Source organism: Bombina bombina, chromosome 1, assembly GCF_027579735.1.
Source record: "Bombina bombina isolate aBomBom1 chromosome 1, aBomBom1.pri, whole genome shotgun sequence".
NCBI classification, from domain to species: Eukaryota; Metazoa; Chordata; class Amphibia; order Anura; family Bombinatoridae; genus Bombina; species Bombina bombina.
Genome location: NC_069499.1, coordinates 1,293,593,747 through 1,293,613,593, shown reverse-complemented (window position 1 = coordinate 1,293,613,593; position 19,847 = coordinate 1,293,593,747). Strand labels below are relative to the sequence as shown.

The following is a 19,847-nucleotide window of genomic DNA, read 5'->3' as shown; positions in this document are numbered from 1 at the left end:
GGTGGCTTCCACATGGGCTTTTACAAATGAGGCTTCTGTTGAACAGATTTGTAAGGCGGCGACTTGGTCTTCGCTTCATACTTTTTCTAAATTCTACAAATTTGATACTTTTGCTTCTTCGGAGGCTATTTTTGGGAGAAAGGTCTTACAGGCAGTGGTTCCTTCCGTTTAAGCGCCTGCCTTGTCCCTCCCTTCATCCGTGTCCTATAGCTTTGGTATTGGTATCCCACAAGTAATAGATCAATCCGTGGACTGGATACACCTTACAAGAGAAAACAAAATTTATGCTTACCTGATAAATTTATTTCTCTTGTGGTGTATCCAGTCCACGGCCTGCCCTGTCATTTTAAGGCAGGTGTTTTTTATTTTTAAACTACAGTCACCACTGCACCCTATAGTTTCTCCTTTTTCTTGCTTGTCTTCGGTCGAATGACTGTGAGGTGGCAGTTAGGGGAGGAGCTATATAGACAGCTCTGCTGTGGGTGATCCTTTTGCAGCTTCCTGTTTTGAAGGAGAATATCCCACAAGTAATGAATGAATCCGTGGACTGGATACACCTTACAAGAGAAATAAATTTATCAGTTAAGCATAAATTTTGTTTCTCCTACATAGGTGTATCCGGTCCACGGCTTCATCCTTACTTGTGGGATATTCTCAATACCTACAGGAAGTGGCAAAGAGTGCACACAGCAAAGTTGTCCATATAGCTCCCCTCAGGCTCCGCCCCCCAGTCATTCTCTTTGCCGCTCTAACTAGTAGCATCTCCCCGGGGGTGGTAAAGAGTATGTGGTGTTAGTTGTAGTTTTTTTATTTCTTCTATCAAGAGTTTATTTTAAAATAGTGCCGGCTTGTACTATTTACTCTGCAGCAGAAAGTGAAGAAGATTTCTGCTATGAGGACTATGATTTTAGCACCAGTAACTAAAATCCATTGCTGTTCCCACGCAGGACTGTTGAAACCAGATAACATCAGTTGGGGGGAACAGTTTGCAGGCTTAACTGCTTCAGATATGATCAGCCATTTTTCTAACAAGACCCAGTAATGCTAGAAGACTGTCAGAAATTCCCTCTGGGATAGGTAAGCCATTGTTATTAGATTCAGCAATAAAAGGATGGCTTATTTTAAGGGCTTATGCTGGTTGACACTATTGTGGGCTAATCGATTGCTTTTTAGCAAGTTTTCAACTTAAATAGGTGTTTTTTTATCAACTTAAAACACTTTTGGGGATTAATTTGCCCCTGGCACTTAGTTGGACACCTAATCTAGTCAGAAAGGCCCCTCCACTCTGGTATGCAGAGGAAGGAAGCCTCATTTTCGCGCCTCAATTGTGCACTTGTTTTGACTAGCCAGTTCATGCAGCTTCACGTGGGGAGTCCGGAGGCATCAGGAAGGGCTCCAGGGAGGCTTATATTCTTACCAAAATAACCCTAAGGAAGGTAAAAGCCACAGGGCAAGCTGTGGCAGAGTACTGTAATGTGTTAACCAGTTAACTGCTGTTATTAGCTCCGGTTTGGGCATTAAGGGGTTAATTGGTCTGAAAATTTGTGTGCAACCTTTTCAAAGCATTATGACACTGGTGAAAATTTCATAAAAATCGGATGTGTTTTTGATGTTTTTTTGATGTTTCAGTAATAAAGTGTGCACTTTTATTATTTAAAGAGACAGCAACGTTTTTGTCAAAAATAAATTTTATTGCATTGAAGTTACTTTTAAGTCTGTTAAACATGTCTGAACCTTCAGATAGCCTATGTTCTCTATGTTTAAAGGCCAAGGTGGTTCCCCCATTAAATTTATGTGTGAAATGTGCTATAGCGTCCAAACAGCTTAAGGACCGTACAATTACACTTAAAGATATAGCCCAAGGACAACTGTGAACTTTGAAGTATCTCGCCGTTTAAAAGGACTCTAGAATCTATGGCTCCAAATAAAACTCCTGGTGGACTACTAATCCAGTGATACATTTACTATTGTCCTCAGATCACATTGTTTCTCTAAGTTCTTTTTTTTGTATTGTATAATTCTACTTATTCAATAAAGATTTGCATTTAAAAAAAAAAAAAAGATATAGCCCAAGATGATTCTTTAGCTGAAGGGTGTGAAGATAGCTCGCTATCCTCCCCTTCTGTGTCAACACCAGCTATGCCCGCGCAAGCAATGCCCAGTACATCTAACGCACCAATTGCGATTACTATGCAACAGTTAGCGGCAGTAATGGATAATTCTCTCTCAGCATTTTTATCCAAACTGCCAGCTTTTCCTAGCAAGCGTGATTGCTCAGTTTTAAACACAGAAAATGAGCAAGCTGACGCAGAGGATAATTTATCTTTAGTGCCGTCACATCAATCTGACTTGGCGGTGAGGGAGGGGCCTGTCTGAGGGAGAAATTTCTGACACAGGGAAAGTTTCTCAGCAGGCAGAGCCTGATGCCATAGCATTTAAATTTAAGCTAGAACACCTCCGCGCCCTACTTAAGGAGGTCCTAGCTACACTTGATGATTGTGATCCTTTGGTGATCCCTGAAAAATTGTGTAAAATGGACAAATTCTTAGAGGTCCCAGTACACACTGATGCATTTCCGATACCTAAGAGGGTGGCCGATATCGTGACTAAGGAGTGGGAGAAGCCAGGTGTACCCTTTGTTCCCCCTCCTATATTTAAGAAAATGTTCCCAATTGTTGACCCTAGAAGGGACGCATGGCAGACGGTCCCTAAGGTAGAGGGGGCAGTTTCAACGCTAGCTAAGCGCACGACTATACCAATAGAAGACAGTTGCGCTTTCAAAGATCCTAAGGATAAAAAATTAGAAGGTTTACTTAAGAAAATCTTTGTTCAACAGGGTTTTCTTCTTCAACCAATTTCTTGCATTATTCCTGTAACCACTGCAGCAGCTTTTTGGTTTGAGGAACTAGAAAACTCGCTCCAAAAGGAGACTTCTTATGATGAAGTCATGGACAGAATTCACGCCCTGAAGTTGGCTAATTCTTTCATTACAGACGCCGCTTTCCAGTTAGCTAAATTAGCGGCGAAAAATTCTGGTTTTGCAATTGTGGCGCGCAGAGCGCTTTGGTTAAAGTCTTGGTCGGCGGATGTGTCGTCCAAAACAAAATTACTTAATATTCCTTTCAAGGGTAAGACCCTATTTGGGCCAGAGTTGAAGGAAATTATTTCAGATATCACTGGGGGAAAGGGCCATGCCCTTCCACAGGATAGACCTTTCAAGGCTAAAAATAAGTCTAATTTTCGTTCCTTTCGCAATTTCAGGAACGGACCGACTTCCACCTCTACAGCCACTAGGCAAGAGGGTAACGCATCCCAGCCCAAACCAGCATGGAAGCCATTGCAAGGCTGGAACAAGGGCAAACAGGCCAAGATGCCTGCTGCTGCTACCAAGACAGCATGAAGGGGTAGCCCCCGATCCGGGACCGGATCTAGTAGGGGGCAGACTTTCTCTCTTTGCTCAGGCTTGGGCAAGAGATGTTCCGGACCCCTGGGCACTAGAAATTGTTTCTCAGGGGTATCTTCTAGAGTTCAAGGACCTTCCTCCAAGGGGAAGGTTCCACATGTTTCGCTTATCTTTAGACCAGATAAAGAGACAGGCATTCTTACGTTGCGTAGAAGACCTATTAAAGATGGGAGTGATACACCCAGTTCCAACAGCGGAACAAGGACTGGGTTTTTACTCAAACCTGTTTGTAGTTCCCAAAAAAGAAGGAACTTTCAGGCCAATTCTGGACTTAAAAATTCTAAACAAATTCCTCAGAGTTCCATCATTCAAAATGGAAACCATTCGGACAATTTTACCAACGATCCAGGAGGGTCAATACATGACTACCTTGGACTTAAAGGATGCGTACCTGCATATTCCTATCCACAAAGATCGCCATCAGTTCCTGAGGTTCGCCTTTCTGGACAAACATTACCAGTTCGTGGCTCTTCCGTTCGGTTTAGCCACTGCTCCCAGAATTTTCACAAAAGGTGCTAGGGTCCCTTCTAGCGGTGCTAAGGCCGAGGGGCATTGCAGTAGCACCTTACCTAGACGACATTCTAATACAAGCGTCGTCCCTTCCCAAAGCAAGGGCTCATACAGACATTGTTTTAGCCTTTATCAGATCTCATGGGTGGAAGGTGAACATAGAAAAAAGTTCCCTGTCCCCGTCCACAAGGGTTCCCTTTCTGGGAACAATAATAGACTCCGTGGAAATGAAGATCTTTCTGACAGAGGTCAGGAAGTTAAAGCTTCTGAACGCTTGTCGAGTTCTTCAATCCATTCCTCAGCCCTCCATAGCTCAGTGCATGGAGGTAATAGGACTAATGGTTGCGGCAATGGACGTGGTTCCTTTTGCTCGAATTAATTTAAGACCATTGCAACTGTGCATGCTCAAACAGTGGAATGGGGATTATGCAGACTTGTCTCCCCAGATTCAAATGGACCAGAAAACCAGAGACTCACTCCTCTGGTGGCTGTCTCTAGATCACCTGTCTCAGGGAATGAGTTTCCGCAGACCGGAGTGGATCATCGTCACGACCGACGCCAGTCTTTTGGGCTGGGGCGCGGTCTGGGAGTCCCTGAAGGCTCAGGGTCTATGGTCTCGGGAGGAATCTCTTCTCCCGATAAACATATTGGAATTGAGAGCGATATTCAATGTGCTCCAGGCATGGCCTCAACTAACGGAGGCCAGATTCATCAGATTTCAGTCGGACAACATGACGACTGTAGCGTACATCAATCATCAGGGGGCAATGAAGAGTTCCCTGGCGATGAGAGAGGTATCCAAGATCATCAAATGGGCAGAGGATCGCTCCTGCCATCTATCAGCAATTCACATCCCAGGAGTGGACAACTGGGAAGCGGATTATCTGAGTCGTCAGACTTTCCATCCGGGGGAGTGGGAACTTCACCCGGAGGTTTTTGCCCAGTTAACTCAACTATGGGGCATTCCGGATCTGGATCTGATGGCGTCACGTCAGAACTCCAAAGTTCCATGTTACGGGTCCAGGTCCAGGGATCCCAAGGCGACACTGGTAGATGCCTTAACAGCGCCTTGGTCGTTCAATCTAGCTTATGTCTTTCCACCGTTTCCTCTTCTCCCACGGCTAGTAGCCAGGATCAAACAGGAGAAGGGTTCGGTAATTCTGATAGCTCCTGCGTGGCCACGCAGGACCTGGTATGCAGACCTGGTGAATGTCATCGGTTCCACCATGGAAGCTACCTTTGAGGCAGGACCTTCTAATTCAAGGTCCATTCGTACATCCAAACCTAGTCTCTCTGCAACTGACTGCTTGGAGATTGAACGCTTGATTCTAGCTAAGCGTGGGTTTTCGGATTCAGTTATAGATACCCTGATTCAGGCTAGAAAGCCTGTCACTAGGAAAATTTACCATAAGATATGGCGGAAATATCTTTGTTGGTGCGAATCCAAGGGTTACTCATGGAGTAAGATTAGGATTCCAAGGATTTTAGCTTTTCTCCAAGAAGGATTGGAGAAAGGTTTGTCAGCTAGTTCCTTAAAAGGACAGATATCTGCTCTGTCTGTTTTGTTACACATACGTCTGGCAGCAATGCCAGATGTTCAGGAGTTTGTGCAGGCTTTAGTCAGAATCAAGCCTGTCTACAGACCTGTGGCTCCTCCATGGAGTCTAAATCTAGTTCTTTCAGTTCTTCAGGGGGTTCCGTTTGAACCTCTACATTCCATAGATATTAAGTTACTATCTTGGAAAGTTTTGTTTTTGGTTGCTATCTCTTCCGCTAGAAGAGTTTCTGAATTGTCTGCTTTGCAGTGTAATTCACCCTATCTGGTGTTTCATACAGATAAGGTCGTTTTACGTACCAAACCTGGTTTTCTTCCAAAAGTGGTTTCCAATAAGAATGTTAACCAGGAAATAGTTGTTCCTTCTCTGTGTCCTAACCCAGCTTCTAACAAGGAACGTCTGTTACACAATCTCGATGTGGTTCGTGCTTTGAAGTTTTACCTAAAAGCAACTAAAGATTTCAGACAAACTTCGTCCTTGTTTGTCATCTATTCTGGTAAGAGGAGAGGTCAAAAGGCGACTGCGACCTCTCTGTCTTTCTGGCTGAAAAGCATCATCCGATTGGCTTATGAGACTGCTGGAAGGCAGCCTCCTGAACGAATTACAGCTCACTCTACTAGAGCTGTGGCTTCCACTTGGGCTTTCAAGAATGAGGCTTCTGTTGAACAGATCTGTAAGGCAGCGACTTGGTCTTCACTGCATACATTTGCCAAATTTTACAAATTCGATACTTTTGCTTCTTCGGAGGCTATTTTTGGGAGAAAGGTTTGGCAAGCAGTGGTGCCTTCCGTTTAGGTTACCTGACTTGTTCCCTCCCTTCATCCGTGTCCTAAAGCTTTGGTATTGGTTCCCACAAGTAAGGATGAAGCCGTGGACCGGATACACCTATGTAGGAGAAAACAGAATTTATGTTTACCTGATAAATTTCTTTCTCCTACGGTGTATCCGGTCCACGGCCCACCCTGGCATTTTAGTCAGGTTTAAATTTATTTTTATAAACTACAGTCACCACTGCACCCTATGGTTCTCCTTTTTCTCCTAACCGTCGGTCGAATGACTGGGGGGGCGGAGCCTGAGGGGAGCTATATGGACAGCTTTGCTGTGTGCTCTCTTTGCCACTTCCTGTAGGGATTGAGAATATCCCACAAGTAAGGATGAAGCCGTGGACCGGATACACCGTAGGAGAAAGAAATTTATCAGGTAAACATAAATTCTGTTTTTTTCCCCCCACAAATCGTTCTGAAGGGCAGGTAGGCGCCACAGCAAAGCAGTGGCAAGGTGCTGAAAGTTTTTGTTTTTTTTACCGGTTTTGATGTTTTGTCAATCCGGTTTTGTCATTAAGGGGTTAATTGTTTATTTGCATAGTTGTGCAAAGTTACTAAGGCTGTAAGATACTACTGTAAAAATTTCGTTAAGTTTACTGCTTTTTTACACTGTTTTGCAGAACTTGTGCAGCTTTTTTTCTCTTAAAGGCACAGTACCGTTTTATTTCTAAGTGTTATTTACTTTGATTACAGTGTTTTCCAAGCTTGCTTGTTACATTACTAGCCTGTTTAACATGTCTGATACCAAGGAAAATCCTTGTTCAATATGTTTGGATGCCATTGTGGAACCCCCTCTTAGAATGTGTCCCAAATGTACTGATATGTCTATAAATTATAAAGAACATATATTAGCACTTAAAAATAGAGCAATAGATGTTTCTCAGTCAGAAGTAAATGAGGGTTCGCCATCTAGCTCTCCCTAAGTGTCACAACCAGTAACGCCCGCACAAGTGACGCCAAGTACCTCTAGTGCGTCACATTCATTTACTTTACAAGACATGGCTACAGTTATGAATACAACCCTCACTGAGGTTTTATCCAAACTGCCTGGTTTACAAGGATAGCGGGACAGCTCTGGGTTAAGGAAAAATGCTGAGTCGTCTCACGCTTTAGTAGCCGTTTCTGATATGCCCTCACAATGCTCTGAAGGGGCGAGGGATTTGTTATCTGAGGGAGAAATTTCTGATTCAGGAAAGACGATTCCTCAGACAGATTCTGATATGACGGCCTTTAAATTTAAGCTTGAACACCTCCGCTTATTGCTTAGGGAGGTATTAGCAACTCTAGATGATTGTGACCCTATAGTGGTCCCAGAGAAATTGTGTAAAATGGATAGATACCTAGAGGTTCCTGTTTACACTGATGTTTTTCCAGTCCCTAAGAGGATTGTCAATATTATTGCTAAGGAGTGGAATAGACCTGGTATTCCGTTCTCTCCCCCTCCTGTTTTTAAGAAAATGTTTCCCATATTTGATACCATAAGGGACTCATGGCAGACAGTTCCTAAGGTGAAGGGAGCTATTTCTCTTGTAAGATGTATCGAGTCCACGGATTCATCCTTTACTTGTGGGATATTCTCCTTCCCAACAGGAAGTGGCAAAGAGAGCACACAGCAGAGCTGTCCATATATCTCCCCCTTTAGCTCCACCCCCCAGTCATTCTCTTTGCCGGCTCTAAGCGCCTAATTCTATCAAAGCGTGGTTTCTCTGAGTTTCTCTTACCTGGTTTTCCATGCAGATAAGGTAGTTTTGCGTACCAAACCCGGTTTTCTTCCTAAGGTTGTGTCTAATAAGAATTTTAACCAGGAAATTGTTGTTCCTTCTCTGTGTCCTAATCCTTCTTCGAAGAAGGAACGTCTGTTAAACAATCTTGATGTGGTTCGTGCTTTAAAGTTCTATTTACAAGCAACTAAGGATTTCAGACAAACACCTTCATTGTTTGTTATCTATTCTGGTAAGAGGAGAGGTCAGAAGGCGACTGCTACCTCTCTTTCCTTTTGGCTGAAAAGCATCATCCGTTTGGCCTATGAGACTGCTGGCCAGCAGCCTCCGGAAACAATTACTGCTCATTCTACCAGAGCAGTGGCTTCCACATGGGCTTTTAAAAATGAGGCTTCTGTTGAACAGATTTGTAAGGCAGCGACTTGGTCTTCGCTGCATACTTTTTCCAAATTTTACAAATTCGATACTTTTGCTTCTTCGGAGGCTATTTTTGGGATAGAGGTTTTACAAGCAATGGTGCCTTCCGTTTAAGGTACCTGTCTTGTTCCCTCCCTTCATCCGTGTCCTAAAGCTTTGGTATTGGTATCCCACAAGTAAAGGATGAATCCGTGGACTCGATACATCTTACAAGAGAAAACAGAATTTATGCTTACCTGATAAATTACTTTCTCTTGTGATGTATCGAGTCCACGGCCTGCCCTGGCTATTAAGTCAGGTAGTTTTTTTGTTTAAATTACAGTCACCACTGCACCCTATGGTTTCTCCTTTTTCTTCCTAACCTTCGGTCAAATGACTGGGGGGTGGAGCTAGAGGGGGAGCTATATGGACCGCTCTATGGACAGTTGTGCTTTCAAAGATCCTATGGATAAAAAATTAGAGGGTCTCCTGAAGAAAATTTTTGTTCATCAAGGTTTTTCTCTCCAACTTATTGCATGCATTGTTCCTGTACGACTGCAGCTGCTTTCTGGTTTGAGGCTCTAGAAGAGGCTATTCAAATGGAGACTCCATTAGAGGAAATTATGGACAGAATTAAGGCACTTAAGTTGGCTAATTCTTTTATTACAGATGACGCTTTTCAACTGGCTAAATTAGCGGCAAAGAATTCAGGTTTTGCCATTTTAGCACGCAGGGTGTTATGGCTTAAGTCCTGGTCTGCTGATGTGTCATCTAAATCTAAACTTTTGAACATTCCTTTCAAAGGCAAGACCCTATTCGGGCCTGAACTGAAGGAGATTATTTCAGACATTACTGGAGGGAAAGGTCATGCCCTCCCTCAGGATAGATCAAATAAGATGAGGGCCAAACAAAATAATTTTCGTTCCTTTTCGGAACTTTAAGAGTGGTCCCGCTTCAGCTTCCTCTGCTACAAAGCAAGAGGGGAATTTTGCCCAATATAAGTCAGTCTGGAGACCTAACCAGGCTTGGAACAAGGGTAAACGGGCCAAGAAGCCTGCAGCTGCCTCTAAGACAGCATGAAGGGGAAGCCCCCGATCCGGGACCGGATCTAGTAGGGGGCAGACTCTCTCTCTTCGCTCAGGCTTGGGCGAGAGATGTTCACGATCCCTGGGCTTTAGAAATTGTGTCCCAGGGATATCTTCTGGAATTCAAGGACTCCCTTCCAAGGGGGAGATTTCACATTTCTCGATTGTCTGTAAACCAGACAAAGAGAAAGGCGTTCTTACGCTGTGTAGAAGACCTACATACCATGGGGGTGATTCGCCCAGTCCCAAAGGAGGAACAGGGGCTAGGGTTTTATTCAAACCTGTTTGTGGTTCCCAAGAAAGAGGGAACTTTCAGACCAATCTTGGATCTCAAAATTCTAAACAAGTTCCTCAAAGTTCCATCATTCAAGATGGAGACTATTCGGACTATTCTACCTCTGATCTAGGAGGGTCAATATATGACTAGCGTGGACTTAAAGGATGCGTATCTACACATCCCTATTCAGAGATCATCATCAATTCCTCAGATTCTCCTTTCTAAACAGGCATTACCAGTTTGTGGCCCTTACTTTCGGGTTGGCCACGGCTCCCAGAATTTTCACAAAAGTGCTAGGGTCCTTTCTGGCGGTTCTACAACCCCGGGGCATAGCAGTGGTGCCTTATCTAGACGACATCTTAATTCAGGCGTCGACTTTCCAGCAAGCCAAGTCTCACACAGACATTGTGTTGGCTTTTCTGATATCTCACGGGTGGAAGGTGAACATAAAAAAGAGTTCTCTCTTCCCTCATACAAGAGTTTCCTTCCTAGGGACTCTGATAGACTCGGTAGAAATGAAAATATTTCTGACGGAGGTCAGAAAGTTAAAACTCTTATCCACTTGCCGAACTCTTCATTCCATTCCTCGGCCATCAGTGGCTCAGTGTATGGAGGTAATCGGACTCATGGTAGTGGCAATGGACATAGTTCCTTTTGCCCGTCTAGACCTCAGACCACTGCAACTATGCATGCTCAAACAGTAGAATGGGGATTATGCAGACTTATCTCCTCAACTGCATCTGGACCAGGAGACCAGAGATTCTCTTCTCTGGTGGTTGTCTCAGGACCACCTGTCTCAGGGAATGTGCTTCCGCAGGCAGAGTGGCTCATTGTAACGACAGATGCCCGCCTGCTAGGCTGGGGTGCAGTCTGGTACTCCCTGAAAGCATAGGGCTTATGGTCTCGGGAGGAAGCTCTCCTCCCGATAAACATTTTAGAACTGAGAGCTATTTTCAATGCGCTTCAGGTGTGGCCTCAGCTTGCTGCGGCCAAATTCCTCAGGTTTCAGTCGGACAACAGCACAACTGTAGTTTATATCAATCATCAGAGTGGGAACTGCATCCGGAAGTATTCGCCCAGCTGATTCAGCTATGGGGCACACCAGAATTGGATCTGAAGGCATCTCGACAGAATGCCAAGCTTCCAAGATACCGATCCAGGTTGAGGGATCCTCAGGCGAACTGATAGATGCCTTGGCAGTGCCTTGGTCGTTCAGCCTAGCTTATGTCTTTCCGCCATTTCCTCTCCTTCCACGCGTGATTGCTCGGATCAAACAGGAGAGAGTTTCGGTAATTCTGATCGCGCCTGCGTGGCTATGCAGGACTTGGTATGCGGACCTAGTGGACATATCCTCTCTGCCACCGTGGAAACTTCCATTGAGACAGGACCTTCTCATTCAAGGACCTTTCCAACATCCAAATCTAAGTTCTCTGCAGCTGACTGCTTGGAGATTGAATGCTTGATTTTATCTAAGCGGGGATTCTCCGATTCGGTCATTGATACTTTGATACAGGCACGTAAGCCTGTCACTAGAAAGATCTATCATAAGATATGGCGTAAATATCTTTTTTGGTGTGAATCCAAGGGCTACTCATGGAGTAAAGTTAGAATTCCCAGGATTCTGTCTTTTCTCCAAGAAGGATTGGAGAAAGGGTTATCAGCGAGTTCCTTAAAGGGACAGATTTCTGCTTTGTCAATTTTGCTACACAAACGTTTGGCAGATGTTCAGTCTTTTTGTCAGGCTCTAACCAGAATTAAGCCTGTATTTAGACCTATTGCTCCACTTTGGAGTTTGAATCTAGTTCTTTCAGTTCTTCAAGGGGTTTCGTTTGAACCGATGCATTCCATAGATATTAAATTGTTATCTTGGAAAGTTTTGTTTTTGGTTGCTATTTCTTCTGCTCATAGAGTTTCTGAGCTTTCAGCGTTACAATGTGATTCGCCTTATCTTATCTTTCATTCTGATAAGGTGGTTTTGCGTACCAAACCTGGATTCCTTCCTAAGGTTGTTTCAAATAAGAATATTAATCAGGATTAATTAATCATCTTCTTCTAAAAAGGAGCGTCTGTTACATAACCTGGACGTGGTACGTGCCTTGAAGTTTTACTTGCAGGCGACTAAGGATTTCCCTCAATCATCTTCATTATTTATTCTGGAAAGCGTAGGGGTCAGAAAGCTACGGCTACCTCTTTCTTTTTGGCTGAAGAGTATCATCCGCCTGGCATATGAGACTGCTGGACAGCAGCCTCCTGAAAGAATTACGGCTCATTCTACTAAGGCTGTGGCTTCCACATGGGCTTTTAAAAACGATGCTTCTGTTGAACAAATTTTGCAAGGCTGCGACTTGGTCGTCTCTTTATACTTTTTCAAAATTTTCAAAATTTGATACTTTAGCTTTTTCTGAGGCTGTTTTTGGGAGAAAAGTTCTTCAAGCAGTGGTGCCTTCCGTTTAGGTCTCTGTCTTGTCCCTCCCGTTTCATCCGTGTCCTGTAGCTTTGGTATTGTATCCCACAAGTAAGGATGAAATCCGTGGACTCGTCGTATCTTGTAGAAGAAAAGTAAATTTATGCTTACCTGATAAATTAATTTCTTCTACGATACGACAAGTCCACGGCCCTCCCTGTCATTTTTCAGACAGATTTATATTATATTTTATTTTTTATAACTTCAGTCAACTCAGCACCTTTAGCTTTTCCTTTCTCTTCCTAAACCTTCGGTCGAATGACTGGGGGTGGAGGGAAGGGAGGAGCTATATATACAGCTCTGCTGTGGTGCTCTTTGCCACTTCCTGTTAGCAGGAGGTTAATATCCCAGAAGTAAGGATGAAATCCGTGGACTCGTCGTATCGTCGAAGAAATTAATTTATCAGGTAAGCATTAATTAACTTTTTAGACGAAATGCAATGATGGAGATAGTGGAGTGTCGCTCTTTAGACAGACTTTGGAAAGAGTCAAACTGTTGGGACAATTAGGTGGAAAGTGACACATTTTAGTTGACACACTGCCTTTTTTGTTTTTTGAGCCTTAGCCTGCATATTGGGTACATTTTTATTTTATTTGCTATAGTTTTTCTTTAATTATATCAGTTTTTCATGCTTGTTACATTCACTTTAGAATTCAGTTTTTGGTGGTGTTTGAAGTTACAAAATGGGCTTCTGGTTATACAAAGCAAAATAGTGGTACTTTGTTTTACAGTCTATATTGCTGTGTGTGTATCATTCTGTCATTGATAAGACCAAAAATAACTGTTATCTGAGTAAATGCATTTTTTTCTAAATATACTTGTATTCTAATCTTAATCAAGTCCTATAAAGTATATAGTTTTAGTCTACAAATCTTTTTTTCATTTTCTGTGCATTTACATTTTTTCCTTTTTAGCTCTTGATCTAGATCTTGAATCCATGCAGTTAACTTTTTTACAGGTGTGCATGGTTTTCTGCAAAGATTCGAAAAGCTGGTGCAGGGCCACTCTGGAAAGTTCGGTGTGTAGTGCAGAAAATGAGCTTATTGAGTGCTTCTTGCCAGACTATGCTGTCTATGTTCCTGTGGAAAAAAAAAAGTAAGCTTTGAAGGGCTACTCATTATGACTGTTTGTTCTTTATTTTTATGCGCCATCTAGTCTACTTATTCTATTATCTGTGAACCTAAAGAGTTTGTGCTAAATATTTTTCCACTTGTAAGCTATTAGTAATAAAAAACAGCAAACACATATAGCCCATTGTTTTGTCTGGGGTGTGTTTTAAGTGTAACCATTTTCTTCCTAATGGGAAAGAGTCCACAGCCGCATTAATTTCTTATGGGAAATAAGAACCTGGCCACCAGGAGGAAGCAAAGACCCACCAGCCAAAGGCTTAAATACTCCTCCCACTTCCCCTATCCCTCAGTCATTCTTTCCCTTTCGTCATATATTTTGTCTCTTATGGAGGGTGCTACCCTTCGACACGAGACGGGAGTGTTAAGTAGTCCTGTTTCTCGTGTGAGGGCCTGGGGGAAAGTGAGAGTCCGGAGATGCAGTGGGAGCTTCCCCTGTGACACCATCCCGACTCGTATTCACAGCTCCTTTTCAGCACTTGGCGTTGCCAAACTTCGCTTCGCTACCTGCTATCCTCTCAAGTCCATGGCGAAGGCAATGCTACTATTTGTCACACTTGAAGGGCCGTGTTCCTGTTCCACGGCGTGGATTCCGGTAAGATCGTTTCATTTTATTATGTTGCTGTAATGTAATTTGTTATGGCAGTTCAGTATGGGCCTCATTGAGGCTCCTTCTGCTTCGATCTAGGAATCAAGGGATTATCTCCCGTTTCATAGGAATTCGTGAATGGGATGGGGTTTGTTTATGTCTCTTATGTGATCATCCTGCTTGTGTGCGGAAATTTTGGCTCTGAGGCAGAGACATGTATCGTTTGCCCTTGAGCTACGATTTTCTTTTCTCTTGTTAAGGGTATCCAGTCCACGGATCATCCATTACTTGTGGGATATTCTCCTTCCCAACAGGAAGTTGCAAGAGGATCACCCACAGCAGAGCTGCTATATAGCTCCTCCCCTCACTGCCATTTCCAGTGATTCTCTTGCAACTCTCAACTAAGATGGAGGTCGTAAGAGGACTGTGGTGTTTTATACTTAGTTTATTTCTTCAATCAAAAGTTTGTTATTTTTAAATGGTACCGGAGTGTACTGTTTATCTCAGGCAGTATTTAGAAGAAGAATCTGCCTGCGTTTTCTATGATCTTAGCAGAAGTAACTAAGATCCTTTGCTGTTCTCACATATTCTGAGGAGTGAGGTAACTTCAGAGGGGGAATAGCGTGCAGGTTTTCCTGCAATAAGGTATGTGCAGTTAAAATATTTTTCTAGGGATGGAATTTGTTAGAAAATGCTGCTGATACCGAAGTAATGTAAGTAAAGCCTTAAATGCAGTGATAGCGACTGGTATCAGGCTTATTAATAGAGATACATACTCTTATAAAAGTGTGTTTTAAAACGTTTGCTGGCATGTTTAATCGTTTTTTACATATGTTTGGTGATAAAACTTATTGGGGCCTAGTTTTCTCTTGTTAAGTGTATTCAGTCCACGGGTCATTCATTACTTATGGGATATATTCCCTTCCCAACCGGAAGTTGCAAGAGGATCACCCAAGCAGAGCTGCTACATAGCTCCTCCCCTCACATGTCATACCCAGTCATTCTCTTGCAACTGACATAGTAGGAAGGTGTGAGAGGAGTGTGGAATTTTTATACTTAATTATTTCTTCAATCAAAAGTTTGTTATTTTAAATGGCACCGGAGTGTGCTGTTTTTTTCTCTCAGGCAGTATTTAGAAGAAGAATCTGCCTGCGTTTTCTATGATCTTAGCAGAAGTAACTAAGATCCACTGGCTGTTCTCGCACATTCTGAGGAGTGGGGTAACTTCAGAAAGGGAATAGCATGCGGGGTCCCCTGCAGATGAGGTATGTGCAGTAGAATATTTTTCTAAGGAATGGAATTGACTAAGAAAATACTGCTGATACCAATGTAATGTAAGTACAGCCTTAAATGCAGTAGCGACTGGTATCAGGCTGATGAATGTATGTACAATAAGTAATTTTCTAAGGAATGGAATTTGACTAAGAAAATACTGTTAATACTGAAGTAATGTATGAGCCTTAACTGCAGTAGAAGCGACTGGTAGCAGGCTTATTAATAACACTACCTAACTTTTAAAGTGCATGTTTTAAACGTTTACTGGCATGTTATTCGTTTTTTTGTGAGGTACTTTGGTGATAAATCTTTTGGGGCATGATTTTCCACATGGCTGTCGTTTATTTCTGCATAGAAACGGTTAACTGAGGTTTCCCACTGTTGTAATATGAGTGGGAGGGGCCTATTTTAGCGCTTTTTTGCGCCGTAAAAATTCAGTTACAGTCTAACTGCTTCTTCCTCCTTGATCCAGGACGTCTCTAGAGAGCTCAGGGGTCTTCAAAATTCATTTTGAGGGAGGTAATCAGTCACAGCAGACCTGTGACAGTGTGTTTGACTGTGATAAAAACGTTAATTGTTAAATTGATTATCCGTTTTTGGGTATTAAGGGGTTAATCATCCATTTGCTAGTGGGTGCAATGCTTTGCTAACTTAATACATTTACTGTGAAAATTTGGTTGCTATAACTGATTTGGTTCATTGTTATTTCAACTGTGACGATTTTTTGTGCTTCTTAAAGGCGCAGTAGCGTTTTTTATATTGCTTGTAAACTTATTTGAAAGGATTTTCCAAGCTTGCTAGTCTCACTACTAGTCTGTTTAAACATGTCTGACACAGATGAATCTGTTTGTTCACTATGTTTGAAGGCCAATGTGGAGCCCCATAGAAATATGTGTACTAAATGTATTGATGTCACTTTGAATAAAAGTCAATTTTTATCTGTAAAGAAATTATCACCAGACAACGAGGGGGAAGTTATGCCAACTAACTCTCCTCACGTGTCAGTACCTTCGCCTCCCGCTCAGGAGGCGCGTAATATTGTGGCGCCAAGTACATCAGAGAGGCCCATACAAATCACTTTGCAAGACATGGCTGCTGTTATGACAGAGGTATTATCTAAATTACCAGAATTAAGAGGCAAGCGCGATAGCTCTGGGTTAAGGACAGAGCGCGCTGATGATGTGAGAGCCATGTCCGATACTGCGTCACAATTTGCAGAACATGTAGACGGAGAGCTTCATTCTATGGGTGACGGATCTGATCCAGGGAGACCGGATTCAGAGATTTCTAATTTTAAATTTAAGCTTGAGAACCTCTGTGTATTGCTAGGGGAGGTATTAGCGGCTCTGAATGATTGTAACACGGTTGCAATTCCAGAGAAAGTATGTAGGTTGGATAGATACTTTGCGGTACCGGTGTGTAGCTCTGGGTTAAGGACAGAGCGCGCTGATAATGTGAGAGCCATGTGCGATACTGCGTCACAATTTGCAGAACATGAAGACGGAGAGCTTCATTCTATGGGTGACGGATCTGATCCAGGGAGACCGGATTCAGAGATTTCTAATTTTAAATTTAAGCTTGAGAACCTCTGTGTATTGCTAGGGGAGGTATTAGCGGCTCTGAATGATTGTAACACGGTTGCAATTCCAGAGAAAGTATGTAGGTTGGATAGATACTTTGCGGTACCGGTGTGTAGCTCTGGGTTAAGGACAGAGCGCGCTGATGATGTGAGAGCCATGTGCGATACTGCGTCACAATTTGCAGAACATGAAGACGGAGAGCTTCATTCTATGGGTGACGGATCTAATCCAGGGAGACCAGATTCAGAGATTTCTAATTTTAAATTTAAGCTTGAGAACCTCTGTGTATTGCTAGGGGAGGTATTAGCGGCTCTGAATGATTGTAACAAGGTTGCAATTCCAGAGAAAGTATGTAGGTTGGATAGATACTTTGCGGTACCAGTGTGTACTGACGTTTTTCCTATACCTAAAAGGCTTACAGAAATTATTAGCAAGGAGTGGGATAGACCCGGTGTGCCCTTTTCCCCTCCTCCGATATTTAGAAAAATGTTTCCAATAGACGCCACCACACGAGACTTATGGCAGACGGTCCCTAAGGTGGAGGGAGCAGTTTCTACTTTAGCTAAACGTACCACTATCCTGGTGGAGGATAGTTGTGCTTTTTCGGATCCAATGGATAAAAAATTAGGTTACCTTAAGAAAATGTTTGTTCAACAAGGTTTTATCTTACAGCCCCTTGCATGCATTGCGCCTGTCACTGCTGCTGCGGCATTCTGGTTTGAGTCTCTGGAAGAGGCCATTCGCACAGCTCCATTGGATGAGATTATGGTCAAGCTTAAAGCACTTAAGCTAGCTAATGCATTTGTTTCTGATGCCGATGTACATTTAACCAAACTAACGGCTAAGAACTCCGGATTCGCCATCCAGGCGCGCAGAGCGCTATGGCTTAAATCCTGGTCAGCTGACGTGACTTCTAAATCTAAATTGCTTAATATTCCTTTCAAGGGGCAGACCTTATTCGGGCCCGGCTTGAAAGAAATTATTGCTGACATTACTGGAGGTAAGGGTCATACTCTTCCTCAGGACAGGGCCAAATCAAAGGCCAAACAGTCTAATTTTCGTGCCTTTCGTAACTTCAAGGCAGGAGCAGCATCAACTTCCTCCGCTCCAAAACAGGAAGGAACTGTTGCTCGTTACAGACAGGGCTGGAAAGCTAACCAGTCCTGGAACAAGGGCAAGCAGGCCAGAAAGCCTACTTCTGCCCCTAAGACAGCATGAAGAGAGGGTTCCCTATCCGGAAACGGATCTAGTGGGGGGCAGACTCTCTCTCTTCGCCCAGGCTTGGGCAAGAGATGTCCAGGATCCCTGGGCGTTGGAGATCATATCTCAGGGATATCTTCTGGACTTCAAAGCTTCTCCTCCACAAGGGAGATTTCATCTTTCAAGGTTATCAGCAAACCAAACAAAGAAAGAGGCATTTCTACGCTGTGTACAAGACCTCTTAGTAATGGGGGTGATCCACCCAGTTCCGCGGACGGAACAAGGGCAAGGGTTTTACTCAAATCTGTTTGTGGTTCCCAAGAAAGAGGGAACCTTCAGACCAATCTTGGACCTAAAAATCTTAAACAAATTCCTAAGAGTTCCATCATTCAAAATGGAAACTATTCGAACCATCCTACCCATGATCCAAGAGGGTCAATACATGACCACAGTGGACTTAAAGGATGCCTACCTTCATATACCGATTCACAAAGATCATTATCGGTACCTAAGATTTGCCTTTCTAGACAGGCATTACCAGTTTGTAGCTCTTCCCTTTGGGTTAGCTACTTCCCCGAGAATTTTTACAAAGGTTCTGGGCTCACTTCTAGCGGTGCTAAGACCGCGAGGCATAGCGGTGGCTCCGTTCCTAGACGACATTCTGATACAAGCGTCAAGTTTTCAAATTGCCAAGTCTCATACAGAGATAGTTCTGGCATTTCTGAGGTCGCATGGGTGGAAGGTGAACGTGGAAAAGAGTTCTCTATCACCACTCACAAGAGTCTCCTTCCTAGGGACTCTGATAGATTCTGTAGAAATGAAAATTTACCTGACGGAGGCCAGGTTATCAAAACTTTTAAATGCTTGCCGTGCCCTTCATTCCATTCCACGCCCGTCAGTAGCTCAGTGCATGGAAGTAATCGGCTTAATGGTAGCGGCAATGGACATAGTACCATTTGCGTGCCTGCATCTCAGACCTCTGCAATTATGCATGCTAAGTCAGTGGAATGGGGATTACTCAGATTTGTCCTCTCTACTAAATCTGGATCAAGAGACCAGAGATTCTCTTCTCTGGTGGCTTTCTCGGGTCCATCTGTCCAAGGCGATGACCTTTCGCAGGCCAGATTGGACAATTGTAACAACAGATGCCAGCCTTCTAGGTTGGGGCGCAGTCTGGAACTCCCTGAAGGCTCAGGGATTATGGACTCAGGAGGAGAAACTCCTCCCAATAAATATTATGGAGTTGAGAGCAATATTCAATGCTCTTCTAGCTTGGCCTCAGTTAGCAACACTTAGGTTCATCAGATTTCAGTCGGACAACATCACGACTGTGGCCTACATCAACCATCAAGGGGGAACCAGGAGTTCCCTAGCGATGTTGGAAGTCTCAAAGATAATTTGCTGGGCAGCGGTCTACATCCCAGGCGTGGAGAACTGGGAGGCGGATTTTCTAAGTCGCCAGACTTTTCATCCGGGGGAGTGGGAACTTCATCCAGAGCTCTTCGCTCAACTGATTCATCGTTGGGGCAAACCAGAACTGGCGAGACGCCATGAGATCCAGAACGCCAAGCTTCCTTGTTACGGATCCAGGTCCAGGGACCCGGGAGCGGCGCTGATAGATGCTCTGGCAGCCCCTTGGGTCTTCAACATGGCTTATGTGTTTCCACCATTTCCGATGCTACCTCGACTGATTGCCAAGATCAAACAGGAGAGAGCATCAGTGATTCTGATAGCGCCTGCGTGGCCACGCAGGACCTGGTATGCAGACCTAGTGGACATG

The 19,847-nt window shown here is 43.6% G+C and overlaps 1 protein-coding gene across 1 annotated transcript in view; it reads left to right on the top strand.

The window, feature by feature from the left end:
• The window catches only part of TDRD12 (tudor domain containing 12), a 140,361-nt gene that overhangs the window by 98,326 nt on the left and 22,188 nt on the right, over positions 1-19,847 (top strand). Inside the window, exon 3 of the mRNA XM_053719261.1 lies at positions 13,255-13,391. Within this exon, the coding sequence (XP_053575236.1) occupies positions 13,255-13,391 (137 nt within the window). The remainder of the gene's footprint in view (positions 1-13,254; positions 13,392-19,847) is intronic.